The sequence below is a fragment of the Leucopleurus acutus genome (assembly GCF_964270905.1).
Source record: "Leucopleurus acutus genome assembly, chromosome: 18".
Taxonomy (NCBI): domain Eukaryota; kingdom Metazoa; phylum Chordata; class Mammalia; order Artiodactyla; family Delphinidae; genus Leucopleurus; species Leucopleurus acutus.
The window spans coordinates 50,233,836-50,254,841 of record NC_139160.1 but is presented as its reverse complement, the minus strand read 5'-3'; the positions used below and the strand labels follow the sequence as shown (position 1 = coordinate 50,254,841).

The window sequence follows — 21,006 nt, the reverse complement described above, 5'->3', positions numbered from 1 at the left end:
CTCCACCTCCCTAAACTTCTAGTTTCCACCGCAGAGAGTCTCTTAGGCATCTAGCTGGCTCCAGCCCTCCCACCGTCGGTTTCAAGACGAAAAACCCCGAAAAGCCGCAGTCACGTATCCGGGAGGAAAGCGGCAGACACTCCAGCCTGAACCAGGTGACTGAGGCCCGCGGCCGCGCGGGGCGGCGCGCGCTCCCGAATGGGCGCGGCCTCCTCCCGCCCCCCGCCTCGCCCTCCGCGGACGCGCCGCGGCGGAGACGCGCCGGGGGAAGCGGGCGGCCGCGAACGCGGGCGCCATTTTGGACTCAGTGTCTGGCCCGCGGCGCAGAGGACCTACACCGTGATGGTGGCTGCGGCTCGCTAAAGGCGTCTCTTGCGCGGCGACGAGAGACCTGGGAGAAGGACGCGGACGGCGGGGGACTGAGAAGGGCGGCTTCTCCCTGGGCAGCCAGAGCCGCAAAGGCGGAGCCGCGTTGGCGCCCGCCCCGGGACCAGCGCTTCGGATGCGGGTGGAGCGCGGGGCGCCGCGGCGGCGGGAGCGCAAGGCGCGGAGCCTCATGTGAGAGCCGCGAGCCAAGCCGCCAGCGGAGCCCGGGGTGGAGTGTGGGGGAAGCCGCCCCCGGCAGCAGGTAACTGCCGAGGGCCCGAGCCCCGGGGCGTAGGCGGGGCCGGGGAGGGTCGCCGACGTGGGCGGGCGGCTGGGCGGGCCGGGGGGCGCGGGGCCCCGGGTGCGCTCGCGCCGCTCCTCGGGAGCGCGGGGCGGGGCGCGGCGCGGCGGCCCGACAGCGGACCCTGCCCCGGGGCATTTCCCCGCAGAGCCTGCTTCAAAACAAGTCAACAAGGCGTGGTGCATGCGCGGCGGCGGCCTGCAGCAGTCTCCCCGCGACACCTCCGAGCCTGTCGCCCGGCTTTGTTAACCCTCGGCGGGGGCTGGTGACCAACACCGTTGAGCTTGCGCTCTGTCCGGCTCTTCCCGGTATCGGCTAAGGCCGTGCTTGTAGCTTGAGAAATGAGGGGCATTAAGATGTCAAAACAGACTGCCCGGGGTAGGGCGCAGCAGAAATGTCAGGGAAAGCCAATCCGTGGAGGTGGCGCGGGAGGAGGGGACGCCCGGGCCGCTCGTAGCCACGTGGAAAAGTTGGTCAACTTGTGATGAGCAGCTTCGCGCCTGCTTTGAGCAAGAGCACGCCTTTCAGGTGGGGTTGCGTGCAGGGATCGGGAAAACAGCCTGTTAAATGATTGGCCTGTATCTCCAGGCTAAGAGATGAGCTGTTTTGTTGCTGATCATGTCCAATGGAACGGCCCAGATCTTTTAATTAGAGTCGTCTTCCTTCTACTCCTGAAATCTTTATAAACACGCCATCAACTTCTAGTATCTACAAATGATCGCACCACCACACTCTCTGATACCATCTAGTCCTGAGTTAAGCTCTTTGTGCTGTTTTAGTCTTGTGTTCCAGCCAAAGAATGCATATTAATTGTGATATTAGTCAAAGAAGAACATAAATGGAAAGGAAATGTGTTGCCCAAAACAGGCTTTTTAGAGCTAACTACAAATGGGCTTTTAAAATTACTACCAGTGCAATGTACTAAAAATACAACGAGGGGCACGCGGCTAAGGGTTTTCTTCTGCTGCTCTTCAACTGATGTTCAAGTGGACTGCTTCTTTCAGAGTGTATGGAAATGTGAAGAGTAAATTGCATAATTCCCTGTGCTGCTCAACGAGGCTGGAGTCTTTCCTCATTAGTTTGCTTTTTGATGCTTTGTAGCAGTATAAATCCCTCACCAGATGCTTTTAGGGGCCTAAGTTGCATCGATTATTTGGGGCCTGGAAAAGTTACAGTTTGAACTGAACTGCCGGAGGCATGAAGAGGCCTAGTTCGGGTGCTCTACAAAATCTAAGAGATGTTGATCATCCAGCTTCTCCTCTGCACTCCTGTTCAAGTGTGAGAGGTATTTTCACTTTGACTAAAAGTAGGAGATAAGATAATCCATTGAAGTAAATTCTTTGCAGACTGGTGGATGCTCAAAATTGTTTAACTTTATGTATAACAGCTTCATGTGTAAATAGATTTAATAAAATACTTTTGAAAGCAATGTAAATTTTTGCATGAATAAATGAGATCATCGTGGAAAAAATTAGACATTAAAATTTTTTCTTAGGTGCCCACTATGAGCTCACATTTTTATGCATACATGAGGATAATACAGAGACATTTATATTGGCATTTGGTCTTACATTTTTTCTATTGCTTAGTATACTGTAATTCTGACATATTACAGTCATATATTGATAATTTACAGACTAGTTCAGCTAGTCATAGACTAGTAAGTGCTTAAAATATACTTTGGTGATCATATAGTGTTATATATCTAGACCAAGAGATACTTTTCCTCAATGTTGCATACTTCTTTTTGATATGTCAACTTTTTTCTCCCCTCAATTTGGAAAGGTATTGAAATATACTTTATTTAAAAACAAGACTGCAACAGACAAAAGAAGGTATTTGTTAGGATCAGCAAAGATAACTGTGTAAAAAAGGCTGTCATTTTTGTTTATATGGCCATATACTTTAAAGTAAAATGAATCATTCTGTCTTTTTTTTTTTTTTTGCGGTACACGGGCCTCTCACTGTTGTGGTCTCTCCCATTGCGGAGCACAGGCTCCGGATGCGCAGACTCAGCGGCCATGGCTCAAGGGCCCAGCCGCGCTGCGGCATGTGGGATCCTCCTGGACCTGGGCACGAACCCGTGTCCATGCATCGGCAGGCAGACTCTCAACCACTGTGCCACCAGGGAAGCCCGAATCATTCTGTCTTTAAGTTGAATAGTTCTGGTTTTAGAAGACTTTTCTCCAGAAATAGATCAGCATTCTTTAATAAGGAGTAGAAATTATAAAGATAACTTCATTATGTTTTTAATCTGTTTCTCAAAATTCTGAGTAGTTTTAGGTAGTCAGAAGAGAAATTATAAGCCCTGAGTAGCAAACTCTTTGTTCTTTGACCCAGATTTTATATGCTAAAACTAAAGTAAGCCTTCAGGATAAGTTAAAGCAGAAAAATGGGTCATAATGACACTGTTATCTGAACCTCTAGTGAGAATTATTCCTAGGAGAGACTTTTTTTTAATATTAAATATGACATTGTAGATTATACTGCCTTGTCTCTAAACACATTTTAAAAATGTATTCTTAGATTCAGATGTAAGTTTTAGTCTTCTATAAAACTACCCTCTTGCTATCACCTCTGTCATTCTGTTTTCTCCCTTCCTCTCCCCCTGCACAATATTATATACATAATTTAATTTACTTAACTTAGAGTTGGAAGTAGGAGTAATGAGGAATAGGTGGTTTACTGCACATGTACTAAGACCTCCTGGGCTGATTTTAATGGCATGAAAGCCAGGGTCCTCTGCCATTTTCCTCCAGCCCCTAATCCTCCTTCACAATTTTAGCTAACTACTAGAGAGAGAGTCTGCAGAGACATATTTGGTTAGGAGCCATGCTTGTGTACATTTGTCCCACACAGGAGTCAGAATTCTTATATACTGATGTGCCAGAAGAAGGGAGCTAGAGCTACAAGCCATCCTTTGTGAAAAAGTTGTGACTCTAAATCCAAACCATACCCTGCCAGAACTGCTCTCTAGAGACAAAAGTGTTGCAGGCTCTAAATAGGGATACCAGTGAGTGGTCTGCAGTTACCCCCATTTAGTTAGAGCCTGCAATATTTATTTTTCCAAATAAATCAAAACGAGGCCTTTTATCTGATTACAGGTTAATTCACTGACATTAAAAGAAACGTGTAAAATATAGGGAAGCATACTGGCAAAAGAAAAAAATCACCTGTAATCCCACCACTATTATTGTCCCACTATTATTATATAATCCCACTATTATAGTTACTATATTAATGTGGTAATCTACTTCCAGTGTATCTTTCTATACATAAGCTTGCGTTCTCATTCTCTCTCATACACACTTCATTTTAAAACAAATCTAGGATCATTCTTTGCCCTCTGGTTGGTAACCTCTGTTTCTTCTTGTGTTGTACTTTAATGTCCTTAATACTAGACTGCTTTCCTATACCTGAGTTCAGCAATCATCGATATCCCCTTTCAAAAGCCCTAATAACTGTTTAATTCCTAACAAGAACCCTGTGTATTTCTGTTATTCCCATTTCACAAACTGAAGCACAGGCAAGTCAAGTAATTTGTTCAAGGCCACATAACCAGTGAGAGGCAGAGCCAGGAATTAAACCAGGGAGCTTGATTCCAGAACCCATTCTCTTTAACCGTACTACTATTTTACACAACAACAACAAAACTACTTTCAAAAAATCAAATGGAATGAAGGTCATACAAACAGATAGAATAAACACTTAACTCTCATTCAAAAATACAACTTGGATAAAACATTGCAACAGCAAGTGATGTGTTGGAAGAAGCAGCCACATTCCAGACCAAATACGCACAGTGGGGATGAGTTTGCTCATTTTAAGCAGAGATTGGGTCTGGCAGTAACACATATCACAGGCTACCCAGTGTGGAGAGATCTGTTGATTACTTAATTCAGGTCTTCTCTGGAGGTTCCTGGGACTCTGCCATGAATTCAGGAATTCAAATATAGTGGTACCCTTAGATGACTTTTAAGAAATCTTGAGAAAGTGTCACTGTAGTTTCTCTTTTATATTCCTTCTAGTTGACTGCAACTTTTGAAATATAAATTCTTGGTTTAGCTTCAAAATTATGATCAACTTCTCCCCCCAGGTAGTACAGTACAAATGTTTAAAAGCACCTACCAAAGACATAAGTTTGTAAAATGACAGTTGGTCTCTGCTGGCGTTTTTCATTATATTTTGTTTTGACATTCTTCTCCTTGAATTCCTGATCCACTTCTTCCTGCATGTTTCTGTTGGTATTTGTAAGCGCATGTATACACATCTCAGTGACAGAAGAATGAATTTTGGATTTATTTCTATTGAAAAGTATAAAAAAAAATGATGCATTTTTTCTGAATAGGATGAAACGAGGAGGAGGAAGAGATAGTGACCATAATTCATCAGAAGAAGGTACTGCAGAGAAATCCAAGAAACTGAGGACTACAAATGAGCGTTCTCAGACTTGCGATTGGGGTAATCTCCTTCAGGACATTATTCTCCAAGTGTTTAAGTATCTGCCTCTTCTTGACCGGGCTCATGCTTCACAAGTTTGCCGCAACTGGAACCAGGTATTTCACATGCCTGACCTGTGGAGATGTTTTGAATTTGAACTGAATCAGCCAGCTACATCTTATTTGAAAGCAACACATCCAGAGCTGATCAAACAGATTATTAAAAGACATTCAAACCATCTACAATATGTCAGCTTCAAGGTAATACTTTAAATCCTTCTTTTAAAAATAAAGCATATTTAGTGGCTTTTGTGTCCTAAACCAATACATCTTCTCATGTCTTTAAACTATTGCCTTTTTAGGGAAAGTGCTGAAAGATTTAGAGTAATCATGTACCTTAGAGGCTATCATAAATAACTATATTGAGCTAAATTATTCCATTTTATTATAAATGTTACTAATTTCTTAAAAGAGTGGAAGCAACCATTAAATAAACATAATCATATACCAAAGCTGTCACATTGAATTATTGTGAACAAATTTGAACCAAAAGAAATAATACAGTAAAATAAATAAAAGATGTGGAAATTTTCACTAAAACTTAATTGTTATTTTTATTTAATAGGACCGAGTTTTGCTTATTGATGGCTTTGTGATATGGAGTTTTTAAAGAAAAAAGAGATACAGAAACTCTGTGTAAAAGGTTTGGATGAGTATATTTTAGAGAGAAATAGAAAAAGGTACATGGAAGAATGCCAGAGAGAACTGTTTGTTTCTTTTCATTGCCAGCAGGGAAGTACTGGAAATTAGGTAGTGATGAGATAAATGAAGAGGGGTGGCTTTTTGAGATGTCCAGAATAGTTTAAGGAATCATAGTGGTTTGTATGAGTACAGAGGCTTGTAGTGTTTTGTTTTGGGGTTGAGTAATGAAATGTGGGTATGTTCACTAAATCCTTAATACACCTGATAATTATTGTTGAAAAGTAACACATGAATACCTGATTTGCCATATGCAGCTGTTGTTAAACAGGTCACTTTAACCCATATATAGCAATGGTTCTTAACCCAGAGATCCCTTGCCAAAACTAAAGTCTTGTCTGCTTCCAAGACTCATTCCTTTTTTTTTTTTTTTTTTTCCTGTGGTACGCGGGCCTCTCACTGCTGTGGCCTCTCCCGTTGCGGAGCACAGGCTCCAGACGCGCAGGCTCAGCGGCCGTGGCGCACCGGGGCATGAACCCGTGTCCCCTGCAATGGCAGGCGGACTCTCAACCACTGCGCCACCAGTGAAGCCCTGTCATTCCTTTTAAAATGGGGATTACCTGTTTATTCTCCCATATGTGTCACAAGAGGAGAGAGACCTGGTGTTGGGAATGGTTGGGTGTATTATGGCTGTCTTTCCAGAAAAATACACAAAGGCACTTAGGCCACCAAGTGTAGGATTGCTAGATTTAGCAAATAAAAATAGGGGATGCCTAGTTAAATTTGAATTTCAGATAATCAGTGGATAATTTTTAGTGTAAGTATCCCTGGCATTATTTGGGACATACTTAATACTTATTTAATTGGATGTCCTGGATGTTATGTTGCATCCTAACTGAGGACAAGGGTGGGGGAATAGTGAGAGGATAGAACAAACAAAAATCCAGGAACTCCTTATGTGTTGTCCCTCTCCGCCTGCCCATGAGGAAACCTGAAGAGCCTTCCCCTCGGTTTCAGTCATCTTTGAGTTGTCTAAAAGTGTTATAATGGTAAATCCTATAAAAAGATGAGTATAATACATTAATCTCCTAGGTCTAAAGACCAGTTCCATCCAGTGGATTGGCTGGGTCAGTGTTAACCTGTGACACAATTCAGCTGTATCCAACATGTGTAACCTTCACAAAACCATTTGTCCTATAAGCTTAAACATTTTTATTAGGGATTGTTTATTTTTCTGAGGAAATTTCTGATTTGTAGAAAGAGCCACATCCCAGGATTCTTCTGAGCTCTCCTGATAATATTTGTGTTTAATTCTTCACTGACCATAGGCCAGAGTCTTATAGTCAGAGTTATTAATGTAGAACAGTGGTTCTCAGATTTTATGTGCATCGGAAATGCCTGGAGTGCTTACTGAGACAAAGATTGCTGGGTTCCAGCGCTCCGTTACTGATTCGGATAGTCTGTATTGGGCGTGAGAATGTGCATTTCTAGCAAGTCCCCAGCTGATGCTGCTGGTCCAGAACCAGAGCAGTTCTCAAAAGAACTGCTGGTGTAGAGAAACACAGCCAAAGGGTGGGATTGAAAATAGTTCTGAAACTGTGTAATGTAAATTGGTATATCAGTTTTACAACGAGCTCTTCAGGACATTTTTGGGTTAAGGTAATTTACGTCAATCTGGAAATTAAAGGAATATTACTTTTAACTACTCTAAGATGCTTTTTAGCCCAGGGAACAGCTTCCTTTTTGATAGAAGAGCTCCTTCTTATATCCTTAAGGAGTTTTTTGGCCATATTTCCCTTCCCCCAGGAAATGTCTATGCAGAAGAGTGCATGGGAGCAGCCACTTCTCGTTTGGTTCAGATTTTCATGCTTGACTAGTTGGACACCCTCATTTTACTTCACATTCATCTTTCAATTAATAACATTAATGGTAAATCCCAGGTTGTGATTCACTGGAACCTTCTGAGTAAATACTCATTCAGTTTGTTTTGAAGCATTTGTACCATAGCCACTGTATTTACATGTATGATCTGATCCACTGCCAAATATATAATTATTTTTCAAAGATTGTAAGTTCATATTTCCATTAGGTTATATAGTCTGTTTGTAATAAGTCAACTTAAAAGCCAGGTCTTTTTAACATTAAATAGGTATCTTATCATAGTGAAAGTTAAGCCTTGACAGTTGGTTGCCCTTACAGTTTTTCAGGGAGATTCAGAGAAGCTTGACATTGTATGTGAGGGTAGATGATTGAAAGGATAAATATTAATTCTTTAAATTATAATGCAATAAACTAATAACTGTATTTCTTGCTTTTGTAAAGTTAAAATATGCACGGAGAAATGCGACCATATTCATGTGTAAAGGATGTTTTCTTTTCCCAGGTGGACAGCAGCAAAGAATCAGCTGAAGCAGCTTGTGATATATTATCACAACTTGTGAATTGCTCTTTAAAAACACTTGGACTTATTTCAACTGCTCGGCCAAGCTTTATGGATTTACCAAAGGTATCTGCTGGTTTTGTTTTATTAGCTTTTACTGAGAAATCCAGTGAAATCCTACCCATTTCTTGTACTGATAATGAGAATGTAAGAAAAGTGGTATGTAAAATGGAAAACCAGTTACTATTTAATGTTAAGTATTAAGATTTTTTTTTAGAGCACTTTTCCTTTTTTAAAAACTTTGTGTTTCCTTATGGGTAATGTTAAAGAGTGAGTGAATTTGCAGAGTATTCTATAGGAAGCACTGAAAGAGACTAAGTAAAACTGAGAAATAAGCGTATTAGAAAAAAAGAGACATACAGATGCTCCCTTTTGGACTTTCAGAGCAGATTGGTGAGATTATAATCAAAGAAAAGTAGACAGTGCCAGTATTAAGAGCAGGTAGAGCTCGCCTAGAAAGTCTTCTGGTAAGTGTGTAAAGATTTGTTCTTGAGCAGAGTTAGTATAAGTACAGCTTAGATTAATTTACAGACTTTACTTAAAGAAAACTTTTTTTGTTGAAATTTATATTTATATAAATTTTATATTCATATATATGTTCTGACATGGTCCTGCATGTAATTCAAGATAGTCTCTTTCTCTAATAACTATTCTCTTAAAATAGAAAAGAAGTGTGCATTTTTAGAAAGGCAACTGATAAAATCCCTGTGTATGTTAGCTCATGTTCAGTTAGGTTAGTATCCAGCAGTAATCTGTAAGATTTTATCAGAATACGCCACAAACTAAAATATAGACACCCCTTTAAACACCTAATCGTTTAATTTACTAGGATGATTCAGAAAAAAATATACCTCCTTTTATTGCACTTCACTTTATTGCAGCACTTCACAAATAATGCATTTTTTACAAATTGAAGGTTTGTGGCGTGTCAGGCAAGTCACTTGGCACCATTTTTCCAACAGCATTTGCTCACTTCATGTCTCTATGTCACATTTTGGTAATTCTTGCAGTATTTCAGACTTTTTCATTATTGTTTTACTGGTTATGGTGATCTGTGATCAGTGATCTTTGACGTTACTATTGCAAAAAGATGACAGCTTGCTGAAGCCTCAGGTGATGATTAGCATATTTTAGCAATAAAGTATTTTTTAATGTATATACATTGTGTTTTTAAATATAATGCTATTGCATACTTAATAGACTACAGTGTACTGTAAACATTACTTTTATATGAACTGGGAAACTAGAAAACTTGTGTGACTAGCTTTATTGTAACAGTCGCTTTATTGTGGTAGTCTGGAACCAATTCCTGCACTATCTCCGAGGTACGTCTGTATTACTAAATTGAATTTATATTATAACCCAGGCTGTTCAATGGAATATCAGTAACAAATGTATCACCAGTTGATTTCAAAGTCTTAATTAATTTTTTAAAAGGTTCATTGAATATGTACATTTGAGATAAATTGTTTTCCTCATGTGTAACATGAGGGAAATCAGCAAGAGTCTGTTCATGTCAACATTTTAAGGTTCTGAGTATAGGAGTTCAATCACTGTGGTTCTCAAACTTAATATGCATAACAATCATCTGAGGAACTTCTAAGTTTTGGGTATCCTTCCAAATTTCCTTTTCCTAAGAGCAGTCCAGGTGGTTCTGATTAAGATGGTTCATGGCCCTCTAAGAAGCACTGAGTTATGTGGTATAGTAATGCCTTGTTCAAGCTTCATATGGGAAATGAATTATTTTGAATTGATTTTTCTGTGTACATATTGTAGTTAAAATATAAGTACACATACAGTATGTAAAAGATACCATAGTAAAAGGTATGTTGAACATAATTTCCTTCTTTTTTTATTACTCAGGATGATCATTATGCATATCTAGTACTAGTATTACACTTACATGCAGTCATTTTGGTTTTGGGAACTGTGGGTGCATCTGGGACTCTTCATTCCTTATTAAATGGGCCTAGGATGTTTATGCTGGTTTTCTTTCTTTTCTTATTATGGCTTTCGAAGAATATTGAAAGCCTATATTGCTATATCTTGGAAATCCTGGGAGAACTGAAGAGAACGTGAAACAACTGTATTTGACCAGAGCTAACTCGGAGGGAAATGGGAAAAAGAAGTCAGTGATGGAGTCATGCATATACTAATACAGATATAGTTGAATTTAATATGGAAATATTAGGAGAAAGATGTTAACATTTAAGTTGTTAAACAGATACTTAATCAAAATTTAAGTAGTTATTTAATCACAGTAGGAAAAAAGTAATTTAGGGAATGTGACCAAGAAGATAATGCTTCGTTGTACTTTCTTGGCTACTAGCCTGCCCTCATCCCTCCCTTTCACTGCTGTATTGAGTCCATTGGTTATGGCTTATTAGCTCTGATCCAGAGTCCCATACTTTGTGCTTTAATTCCTGTTTCCTACAATGGTTAGGAAATGGTTTCCTACAGTGGTCTTTAGGTCAGATTCTGTGTCCAACAGAATATTACATATATATATAATTGTAGATAATTTAGCAAATTTAAAGGAGTTTTTTTTTTTTAATATTTATTTATTTGGCTGCTCCAGCCCTTAGCTGCGGCACACAGGATCTTTAGTTGCGACATGCAAACTCTTAGTTGTGGCATGTGGGATCTAGTTCCCTGACCCGGGATCAAACCTGGGCCCCCTGCATTGGGAGCACATAGTCTTAGCCACTGGACCACCAGGGAAGTCCCTAAAGGAGTTTTAAGTTTGGAATTTTATTTAGTTATGATTTTTATTATTTTAGAATCAAATTTTGTATGAGCTTCCATATTCCAAATAAGTCTTTCGTAGCTTCTAAGTTGATTGACTGTTGTTTTAATTTTTGATGATTTTGCTAATAGTTATTAACTATTTTAGTGGTCATTACTATCACCAAAAAAGAATGCAGTTCAGTGTTAATACACTGGAGTAGGATTTCCAGATAAGGTGATGTGAAGTGTCTGAGAGGTATTCTCATTCTGGGTTCCAGAGTTCCTCTTTTTACTTACCAGTGACTGTTGTGATTCAGAGACACCCATCCTGAGGTTTGAAATCTTTTTTCCCCCACGTAAAAAGGTCGTTCTCAAAGATGGTGGGAAGTCACCTCTCTTTTTTACCATATTCCCACAACAGAGTGAGGGGCTGCTACCCCAAAACAGTTGTGAAATATATTAGGGTTCAGATGAACTATGTGTGTATTATATGAAAACCCCTCAATTCTCATTTGTAAAAATTGAAACAGTGTTTCAATTTTTTTGTTTTTCAGTCTCACTTTATCTCTGCACTGACGGTTGTGTTTGTAAACTCCAAGTCTTTGTCCTCCCTTAAGATAGATGACACCCCAGTAGATGATCCCTCTCTCAAAGTACTAGTGGCCAACAACAGTGATACACTCAAGTTGCTAAAAATGAGCAGCTGTCCTCACGTCTCTCCAGCAGGTATGTGTGGCTTTTGCCAGATAATATTTTAGTAAAATGTATTGATGTGTTTATCAAATTAAGGAGAATTATGATCATTAACCTTGAAGGTGAGTTCATATGATTATTTCCTCTCTATTGTATAAAAATATTTTTATTGTTATAATACAGTAGCATAAATTCTGTAGCATTCCTCGTGTAGGCACTTACTTTCAACTTATTTTCTAATCTTTTTATTTGGCAATTTGTGTCCAACCTGTGCTAGAAACTGGAAAAATTAAAAAAATAAAAGGAAAGGACACTGCGAGGTCAGCCTGAGATGGCCCTTTAGGTAAAGTAGAATTTTCTCTAATTGTGGTTGAGCTAACAGGGTAGGTTTTGAGTCACAGAAATCTCACAGTTGCTTTTTGTCTCACTATGTGGAGGGAGAGGAGTTGTGCTGAAGTTATCACCTTACATTTTGCAAAATAGTCCTTTTCCTAAGTTGAGTTTTAGAGCCGAGTGCGTCAAATGGAGGAGCAGCATCATTAATGCTCTTCCCAGCTTTTCTTGTATAGACTAAGCATTACTAGATTATTCACTTTGAGAGCATTTAAATTCCAAATGGTTTGTATTATAAAGCAGTTATAAACCTACACTTTGTGTTAGTCTGATGCTTCATTCCTGACTCACCCTCCAACTGTTGACATCTCTCCCAACCATTTTGCTGTGTTACTTTGGAAAACCTGTTTTGATCTCTTTACAGAACACCTCCCACCTTTTTGCCATAACTAAAGCCTGGCCTTCCCCCAAGAAAATGATTCCCTCTTGGATGGAGATTACTTTCTATCCTCCCATGTCTCCCACACGGAGGGTGTGGTGATGGGAATGGTGAGGTCTATTGCAGTGTTTTCCTATCTTTTTCTGCTGCTTCTAGATTATCATTGAAGGTGATAATCTAAATAAAATAGAAGTTAAGAAGATCGGGCATTGGCAGCTCCTTATGTGACCATGGTCACATTTTACTGTCTACCGTATATAGGTTCCTGTGAGAGTACAGTCCATACTTCATAGTGTACAAAGATCTTTGTATCCTGACCCCCACCTCTCTCTTTAATCTTGTTTGCTTTTTACTCATGTGTAGCTTTTATTTGAGCCGTATGTAACACCAGTTCTTTGTATGTGTGTGTGGCCAGTACACTGTACCTTGGAGAATGCCTCTATAAAAAAATTTTTTTTTACTTCTTCACCTGGCTAACTCCAGTCCAGCCTTCAAAATCTAGTTCAGCTGTTCCAGTTTCTTCCTCCTCCCGTCTGGTTTAGAAGCCCCGCTTGCTGTTTCCATAGCACTCTCAACATAGCTTGTAGCACTTACCACACTGTACGAGAACCTTTGGGTCTCTGGTTTCTCTGTGAAACTGAGCTTATTATTCTCTTTATCCTGGTACATCTCATGCTCATTTATTTTTATTAAATATACAGATCAGTGCTCATAATATAGTATAAGCTTGCTTGGTCTTACTGAGCATTAATGGCATTTGGATTAGTTGTTGGGAAGGGGAGAGAAAGAGCACCTGTAATACTTTAAGAGTATAAACACAGGATTTAATTTAAAATTTAACACTTATGTATTTTTTTTCTATCCATATTTTGTATATTTAGATAGTTTCTTTCTCTAAGTTGTAATTAAGGGCAATTTTCTATGCCTTTTTCTTCACTGAACAGTTTTTCAGTTCAATTTTTATCAAAAAATGTTTCCCATTTCATATAGTCCTTATAATTGTCTATTATTGGGCCTCTGAGCACCATTTGACACTAGTGACTTGATTTTCCTCCTTCCTCCCTGATAGTTCCTACTGTGTTTCCTTTGCTAGTTTCTCTTTTCATTCCTTAAATTTTGGTGTTTCACTGTGTTCCGTACTGGGCCCTTTATTGTTTTATTCTGTAAACTCTGGGCTGTGTCAGCTTCATCAGTGGCTTCAGTTATGTTCTATATGTTAACACCTCCTACTTTTAGTGTTTCTGGAACTCCAGAGCTATGTGTTGAGCTGCTGATGGCCTAGTGCCTCTAGAATGTCTCACTGGTACGTCAGATTAATGAACTTCCTTTTCCCCCTATTGAAATCTCTTGCTTCTCCCTTTTTACTGTCTCAGTGAATGGTACTGCTCGTTTGGTTGTCAGGGACCGAACAGATATCCTTGATTTCTTCTACCCTTACTTTCTACATCCCTTTAGTCACTGAGGTCTAGTGACTCCATCACTGATACATGCTTTGAATCTCTATGCTATTTACTGAATGTTTGTGGTGTTCTCCTCCACCCCTCACCCACTGCCCCAGTTCACATGTTGAAGCCCTACTCCCCAGTGTTTGAAAGTGGGTTGGGAGGTATTTAGGTCATAAGGAAGAAATCCTCATAAATAGGATTAGTGCCCTTCTAAGAAGGGATAGGAAAGATGATCTGATCTCTTTTTCTGCCATGTGAAGACACAGCAAGAAGCCAGAAAGAGTTCTGGCCTCACCAGAACCCAACCTTGCTGGCACCCGATCTTGGACTTCCAGCCTCCAGAACTGTGAGAAATAAATGTTTATTGTTTAAGCCACCCAGTCTGTGGTATTCTGTTAAGCAGCTGAAACTAATACACTCTACCTTTCTTCAAGTCCACTCTAATCTAGCCCTGTAAGCTTTGTGAATACCCTCTTAACTGATTTTCTAACTTGCAGCCTTGCTCTTCTCTAATTTGATTTCCATGGTATAGCCAGAGTAATCTTTCTAACATATACATCTGATTTTTTTCCCTCCAGTTTCCTTCAAAAACTTCTCACTATACTTTAGGTAAGATCCAAACTCCTTACTGAGGCTGACAAGGTCCCATATGATCTGGTCCTTGCCTGTCTATTGGATTTCGGCCTTTAAGATATTCTCTTACTTATATACTGTATGTTGAGCTCCCTTCATTTCTTACAGTGCTTGTGTTTTCGTCCATGTCTGAGTATTTGCACAGAAATGCTATTCTCTTTCCTCCTTTACTCGCCTTTTGCCCTAGCTTGATCCTTCTAAATTCTGTAGGTCTGTGTTAGTTCTGGAAATTCTTCCCTTATTTCCTTGCTGTGACTCCCAGAGCATTCTTGTTTAATTATCTGCTGGCTTCTGTTAGGATAAGGATGTCTTGTTTCTGTTGACTCTTTACCATCCTAGCACCAGTTGTTAACATATAAGACACTCATTAATTATCAGCTGAACTAATGAACATTTAGCTACTTAGTTTTCTGTCTTGTTGATAGGCCAACATTTGCCTCATAGTTCTTTTACAGTTGATCACTTAACTTGTTTCTGCTATTTGCTGTGATTTAAAAAATGAACTATTTTAGCATATAGTCTGCTTCTGTTAATTTCTTCTTTTGGACAAATTATTTAGAAGTGGAAGAGCTAGGTCAAAGGGTTTAGATTTTTTTAATGCTTCTTGCTGTGTTTTTTTCCAACATGAGTTGTATAAGTTTATACACCACCACCAATGGATTTCTGTACCAGTTTTATAACAGCTTTATTGAGATATAATTCATATATCATACAGTTTACAATGTATTGACTTCAATGTATTGACAGAGTAGTGCATCCATCACTACAGTGAATTTTAAAAAACTTTTACTATCCCCAGAAGTACCTCTTAGCTGTCACTCCCCAAAACCCTCATTCCAACCAGCCCTACGCAATCACTAATCTACTTTCTGTCTCTGTAGATGTACCTATTTTGGACATTTCATGTACATGGAACCGTATGTGGTCCTTTGTGACTGGCTTCTTTCACTTAGTGTGATGTTTTCAAGGTTCATCCATGTTGTAGCATGTATCAGTATTTCTCTTCTTCTTATTGCCAAATAATATTGCATTTATGGATAATACCACATTTTTCTGTTGATCAGTTGATGGATATTTGGGTTGTTTCTACCTTTTAACTATTATGAATAATGCTGTGAAAATGTATATGCAAGTTTTTGTGTGGACACTTTAATTTCTCTTGGGTGTATAACAAGAATTAGAATTGCTGAATCATGTAGTAACTCTGTTTAACCATTTGAGGAACTGCTAGACTGTTTTCCAAAGCAGCTGCATTATTTTACACTTCCACTAGCAGTGTACGAGGGCTCCAACTTTTTCACATCCTCATCAACACTTTTTTGTCTTTTTGATTATAGCCATCCTAGTGAATGTAAACTGGTATCTTGTGGTTTTGATTTGTATTTTCTTGATGACTCAGACGTCTTTTCATGTGCTTATTGATCACATGTATATCTTCCTTGGAGAGATGTCTATTCAGATCCTTTGCCTATGTTTCAATTAGGTTACTTGTCTTTGTATTATTGAGTTGTAATAGTTTACCAGTTTTATCTTTGTCACTATTTCGTGTTAAGTATTTAAGCACTTGTAACTGTGTGTTTTCTATTGCTGCATAACCAACAGCTGCAAATATAGCAGCTTTAACCATCACCCATTTATTAGCATCCCAGTTCTGTAGGTCAGAGCTAGAGGCATGGCTCAGCAGGCTTCTCTGTTTAGCTAGAGAAGCTCTGAATCTGACTTCCTCTTCTGCAACCAGCCAGAGAAAACTGTTTATAGGGCTCATGTGATTAGATTAGGATCGCCTGGCTAATCTTACTTTAAAGCTAACTGTGCTGTCTATAGCATAACAAAAATCATGGGAGTGATCATCTTACCACATTCACAGGTTCTGGAGGTTAGGGCATGGAATCTTGAGGACAACTTTTAGAATTATGCCTGCCACAACTGTTTTAGTAGTCATTAAATGATACCTCAAGGTTTCTTTTATTTGCGTCTTTGGTTACCATTTCCCATGTGTTTATTTCTTTTTATATCAGGCTTTGTGAGATTGCGGAGAACAGAGATGTGTCCAGGTTACCTTGGATGATCAGGGTTTATTTCAAAGTATATCCATACCTTGTGGAGAACAGAAGTTTTGCAGTGGCTGAATAGTGAAGCACAGATGTCTTTTACTCCCTCTTCTGGTGACTCTCTTATACTGGTGGTTCAGTTTATCACGTCATTGACTCTGTTGCCTGTATTCTCCTCCCACAGCTGTATAAAGCTTTGGCTTATTGGTGACCTCCATCTTGTTGCTTCTTAGGCAGGAGGTGAACACATGCACTTAAGAGTCGCTCAGTCTGTGTTTGAATTCCAGCTTTGCTATCTTTAGCTAGCTGACTCAACTTCAAACTAAAAAAGACACTTATTTTTCTAGATTTTTTTTGAGTATTTGTGGGATAACATATCTAGAACCTAACGTATCATACTTGTACAATAAATAGTAGATAATATGTTGTCTGTTTTGTTGTTCCTATCCTTGTTTCTAAACACAGAAAAGAAATGGTTTGAGTGGGTCATTTATCAAGTAGTATCAGGGTGTGTCTCTTTGCGGCAGAGTTCTTACACTAGACCACTTCAGAGATCAGATACTGACCTTTGGTAAAACCTGCTCCTGCGCTAGGGGTTTTGGGCAGTTTTTGAAGCATAGTGCCCGAAGTATAAGGAACCATATAAGGAGTTGCTTTCTGAGAATGTTAGAGCTTTAAAAGTCATAATGTGTATTTCCATTAATGTGAATTGAGCAGTTATCTTTTGATTCATCTCTCTAGTTGATATCTTGGTATTTTTTTCTTAGAAATTTGACAGGCTTGTTACGTTACTATTAGCAGTTAAACTTTTTGTTCATTTGATGGAAGTCTTTTTTTAAAATTTTTCAAATGTCTTATTTAGTTACATAAATCTCATTTTATCTGGTTTTACCTTATTTTTTTCATTAAGATTAGATTTTGAATTTCAAAAAAATGTCTTTTAGCCTGTCACAATGATCATGTGATTTTTCTTGCTTAACCTATAAACTTAGTCATCAGTTTTTAAAAAAAATATGACACTGTGCATTACTGGGATAAGTCTTATTTAGTCATGGTATATTTTTAAATGATAGTGAATAATTTAAGATTTTTCTGAGTTGGTAAGTGAGCTTCATTTCTTTTAAGGTATCAGATTTAGAATTGGTCTCATTTTCTTACGGACAGAATTGGTAATAGATTTTTAAGTATGTGTGACTTCCTGCTGGTTCAGTCAGTACAACTAGATTTAAATTGTATAGCTCTGTGGTAACGAAACGTGGTAAAACTTTATTGTAGGCCATGTACTTGATCAAATTCTTGGAGATGGTGGACTTGTAGAAAACTTGATAAGTAATTGGGTCTTCTTTCTTCCAAGGTGTCCTTTGTGTGGCAGATCGGTGTCATGGCTTACGTGAACTGGCCCTGAATTACCACTTGCTAAGCGATGAGTTGCTGCTTGCTCTGTCTTCTGAAAAACACGTTCGATTAGAACATTTGCGCATTGACGTGGTCAGTGAGAATCCTGGACAGACACACTTCCATGCTATTCAGAAGAGCAGCTGGGATGCTTTCATCAGACATTCACCCAAAGTGAACTTAGTAATGTATTTTTTTTTATATGAAGAGGAATTTGATCCATTCTTTCGGTATGAAATACCTGCCACCCATCTTTACTTTGGGAGATCAGTAAGCAAAGATGTGCTTGGCCGTGTGGGAATGACATGTCCTAGACTAGTTGAGCTAGTAGTGTGTGCTAATGGATTACGGCCACTTGATGAAGAGTTAATTCGCATTGCAGAACGTTGCAAAAATCTGTCGGCTATTGGACTAGGGGAATGCGAAGTCTCATGCAGTGCCTTTGTTGAGTTTGTGAAGATGTGTGGTGGCCGCCTATCTCAATTATCCATTATGGAAGAAGTATTAATTCCTGACCAAAAGTATAGTTTGGAGCAGATTCACTGGGAAGTGTCTAAGCATCTTGGTAGAGTGTGGTTTCCAGACATGATGCCCACTTGGTAAAGACCAGATGACATAGGGCATGATGAATAATAGCACCTTAATTTTAAGCATATTGTATTATAATAAAGGTTTATTTCCTGTAGGTCTGATATAATTCTACTATTTTGTGGCACAGAAATTTGATATCTTCATTGAGTATATCAGGATTGTTTTTTGGAAGACTCATGGACCAGTTTTGGTCAGAAAACTTCATCTATTTCTTTAGCCTAATAGCAGTTAAATCTCAAAAAATTAGAAAAGTGATTCAGATCTGAAAGTAGTAAAGATTAAACATTTTACAGTCTGAAGGAAACAAAACATATATATTGTAATATCTAATAAGTGAGTACTAATAGGTTTTCCAAAATGTTATGTTCTCTATGCATTTTTTAAAAATGTAAACTTGACATTTTAGGGTCTTCAGTTATACATACACCTGTTATAAGGTGTTTAATATAGCTCAGGAAAGTGAGCATTTTGTGAGAAAAATGTAGGATATATTGTATCTAATGAAAAAGTTTGGTTGAATGTTCTAAAATGTTACAAAGCTGTTGAAAGAAGTATATACAATTAATTGGAACACTTAGAAAAACTGATAAATGTCACACAGTGGTTATTGTAGAAAGATAATAAAAAATAGAGCCAAGATCAAATTAAAAGAAAATGAGTGGAATAAAAGGGAGGCAGTGTTTAGCTTTGTATAAACTTTTAGGATTGCTCTGTAATCTGCTAAACTATATAAATTCTTTTCTGTGATACATTACTATGTATGTGGCACTTGGGGCATCATATGTAAAGTAAGGAATGCTTTTACTAGTTCTTCTTGGGTTTATCTTTGTTTAAACTTAGTTTTGAAGTATTACACAATAATTGAAATGAGAAGTTTATCTATTTTAAAAAGCCAAATTGAAATAATTAAAGGTAGAACTTTAAAATGTTTATAAATTGTTTCCATGAAAGAATATTCGTCTCCAGTGAATTTTAGTGATGGCTTATTTTTACATTTTGGAATTATATAGTTATGTAAGTAGAATTTTCAAAAATCATAAAAGCACCAATGTACAGTTCAGCATAAACAGTAAATTTAAAAGAGCATATATTTAAGTTCATAATCATATTTTTGAGTAAATATTGCTCAGTGGACTGGAAAATTTTAATAGAAAAATGTCTGCAGTTTTGTGATAGTTAATTTGGTTAAACTGATATTTTATATTTAAGTTAGGCAGCATTTTTATTACTTTCATATGAATAAAGGTAATCCATACATTGTAGAAACTGTAAAAATATTGTTTGGGGCTATATTTAGTTTTTTTTAGATATTACATAAACTTGATTCTGAGCACTAGTGCTAGTAGATATTACCCTCCTAAGGGAAATTAGAAGTGATTTACCCCCAGTGGGATGTATTAGTGCTTGAAACTTAGAAGGCATCTTGGTAGATATGGAAGCTAACAGTCTTACGGATCTATTTTTAAAATAGATTACCTTCCTAAGAATCAAGTAAAAAGGTGATTTTCTGCATAATTTATGCTTCCAAAAGTGATGGTATTCTGAGCGCATATAAATGAGAAGAAAAAAGGCTGGTCCAGACATGGAAATCAAAAGCAATTATTGTAATATTCCTCCCTCTTACTAAACAGTGAAAAACTTTGTACAAGAAATACCTGTGTTAGTGGATGAACCTTTTTTCTTTGAACAGCTTTGGAAAATGGATTTGACAGTATGTAATCAGTTCTACTAACCAAAGCTTTATTTGGAAATTTACTTTCTGTACAAATTGAATTATATAATGCTTGAAAAACTTTAAGTCACTTCTTAAGCAAAATGCATAGCACTTGTTTATACTGTAAAGTATATGTTAAATGCTTTTATCAATTTTAGAATAAAGATAGTTATTAATGCTGTTGTATTATTTTTTAAAACTACCCTAACAAATGTACTTATTTGATTTTAAAACAAGTTAAACTTACAGATTTATAGTTTTAGTTTCAAATCCATATCTGATGGATGTAATGTTTAATATTAAATATTTATGGTAGAGTGGCTTTTTTGAGATACAAGATTAGGCATTTAGAATAAGAATTTAAAAAACAGATTGTTTAGGAATAGAAATCTTAGTCAGGATCCTTGAAACCAGCTAGCATTTTTAGAGAGAAACACCTTTATATAAATCCATACAATCAGAATAGTTTTTAAACTATTGAAATTATTTTCATCTCCAGCTTCCATAAAATAACTTCAGTTTACCTTGGTAATCTTAATCTGGGCTATTTTATTAACAATATTATCAGTAAAAAGGCATGACTAAAGATAAGTCAATTTACTGCAATCAAAGGAGAATTCTTTATATTTATGGAAAAGCTTAGGATAGAAGGCAAGGGTTGGTATGAAGACGGCTCAGGCCTGAACTAGGTCCTTTAATAAGCTGTAAAGTAAGCTCTACCCCATACACAGCTGGGCACA

At 38.0% G+C, this 21,006-nt stretch overlaps 1 protein-coding gene across 2 annotated transcripts; it reads left to right on the top strand.

The window, feature by feature from the left end:
- The first annotated feature begins 288 nt into the window (after nt 1-288).
- FBXL3 (F-box and leucine rich repeat protein 3) lies at nt 289-20,425 on the top strand. 2 transcript variants are annotated; one of them, XM_082859592.1, is made up of 5 exons: nt 289-628; nt 5,016-5,367; nt 8,189-8,311; nt 11,527-11,698; nt 17,921-20,425. In XM_082859592.1, exons 2-5 carry the CDS (start codon nt 5,017-5,019, stop codon nt 18,562-18,564), a joined length of 1,290 nt encoding a protein of 429 aa, XP_082715718.1. In that variant the 5' UTR covers nt 289-628; nt 5,016; the 3' UTR covers nt 18,565-20,425. The 2 variants fall into 2 exon arrangements, with proteins under 2 accessions (XP_082715718.1, XP_082715717.1); XM_082859591.1 differs by lacking the exon at nt 289-628 and adding an exon at nt 923-1,952.
- The last annotated feature ends 581 nt before the right edge of the window (nt 20,426-21,006 follow it).

Bases quoted from the DNA above. Each gene is read 5' to 3' on its own strand.
- FBXL3 (XM_082859592.1), top strand. From the start codon at position 5,017: ATGAAACGAGGAGGAGGAAGAGATAGTGACCATAATTCATCAGAAGAA. The intron at 5,368-8,188 runs GTAATACTTTAA...TTCTTTTCCCAG, and splicing joins TACAATATGTCAGCTTCAAG to GTGGACAGCAGCAAAGAATC. The intron at 11,699-17,920 runs GTATGTGTGGCT...CTTTCTTCCAAG, and splicing joins TCCTCACGTCTCTCCAGCAG to GTGTCCTTTGTGTGGCAGAT.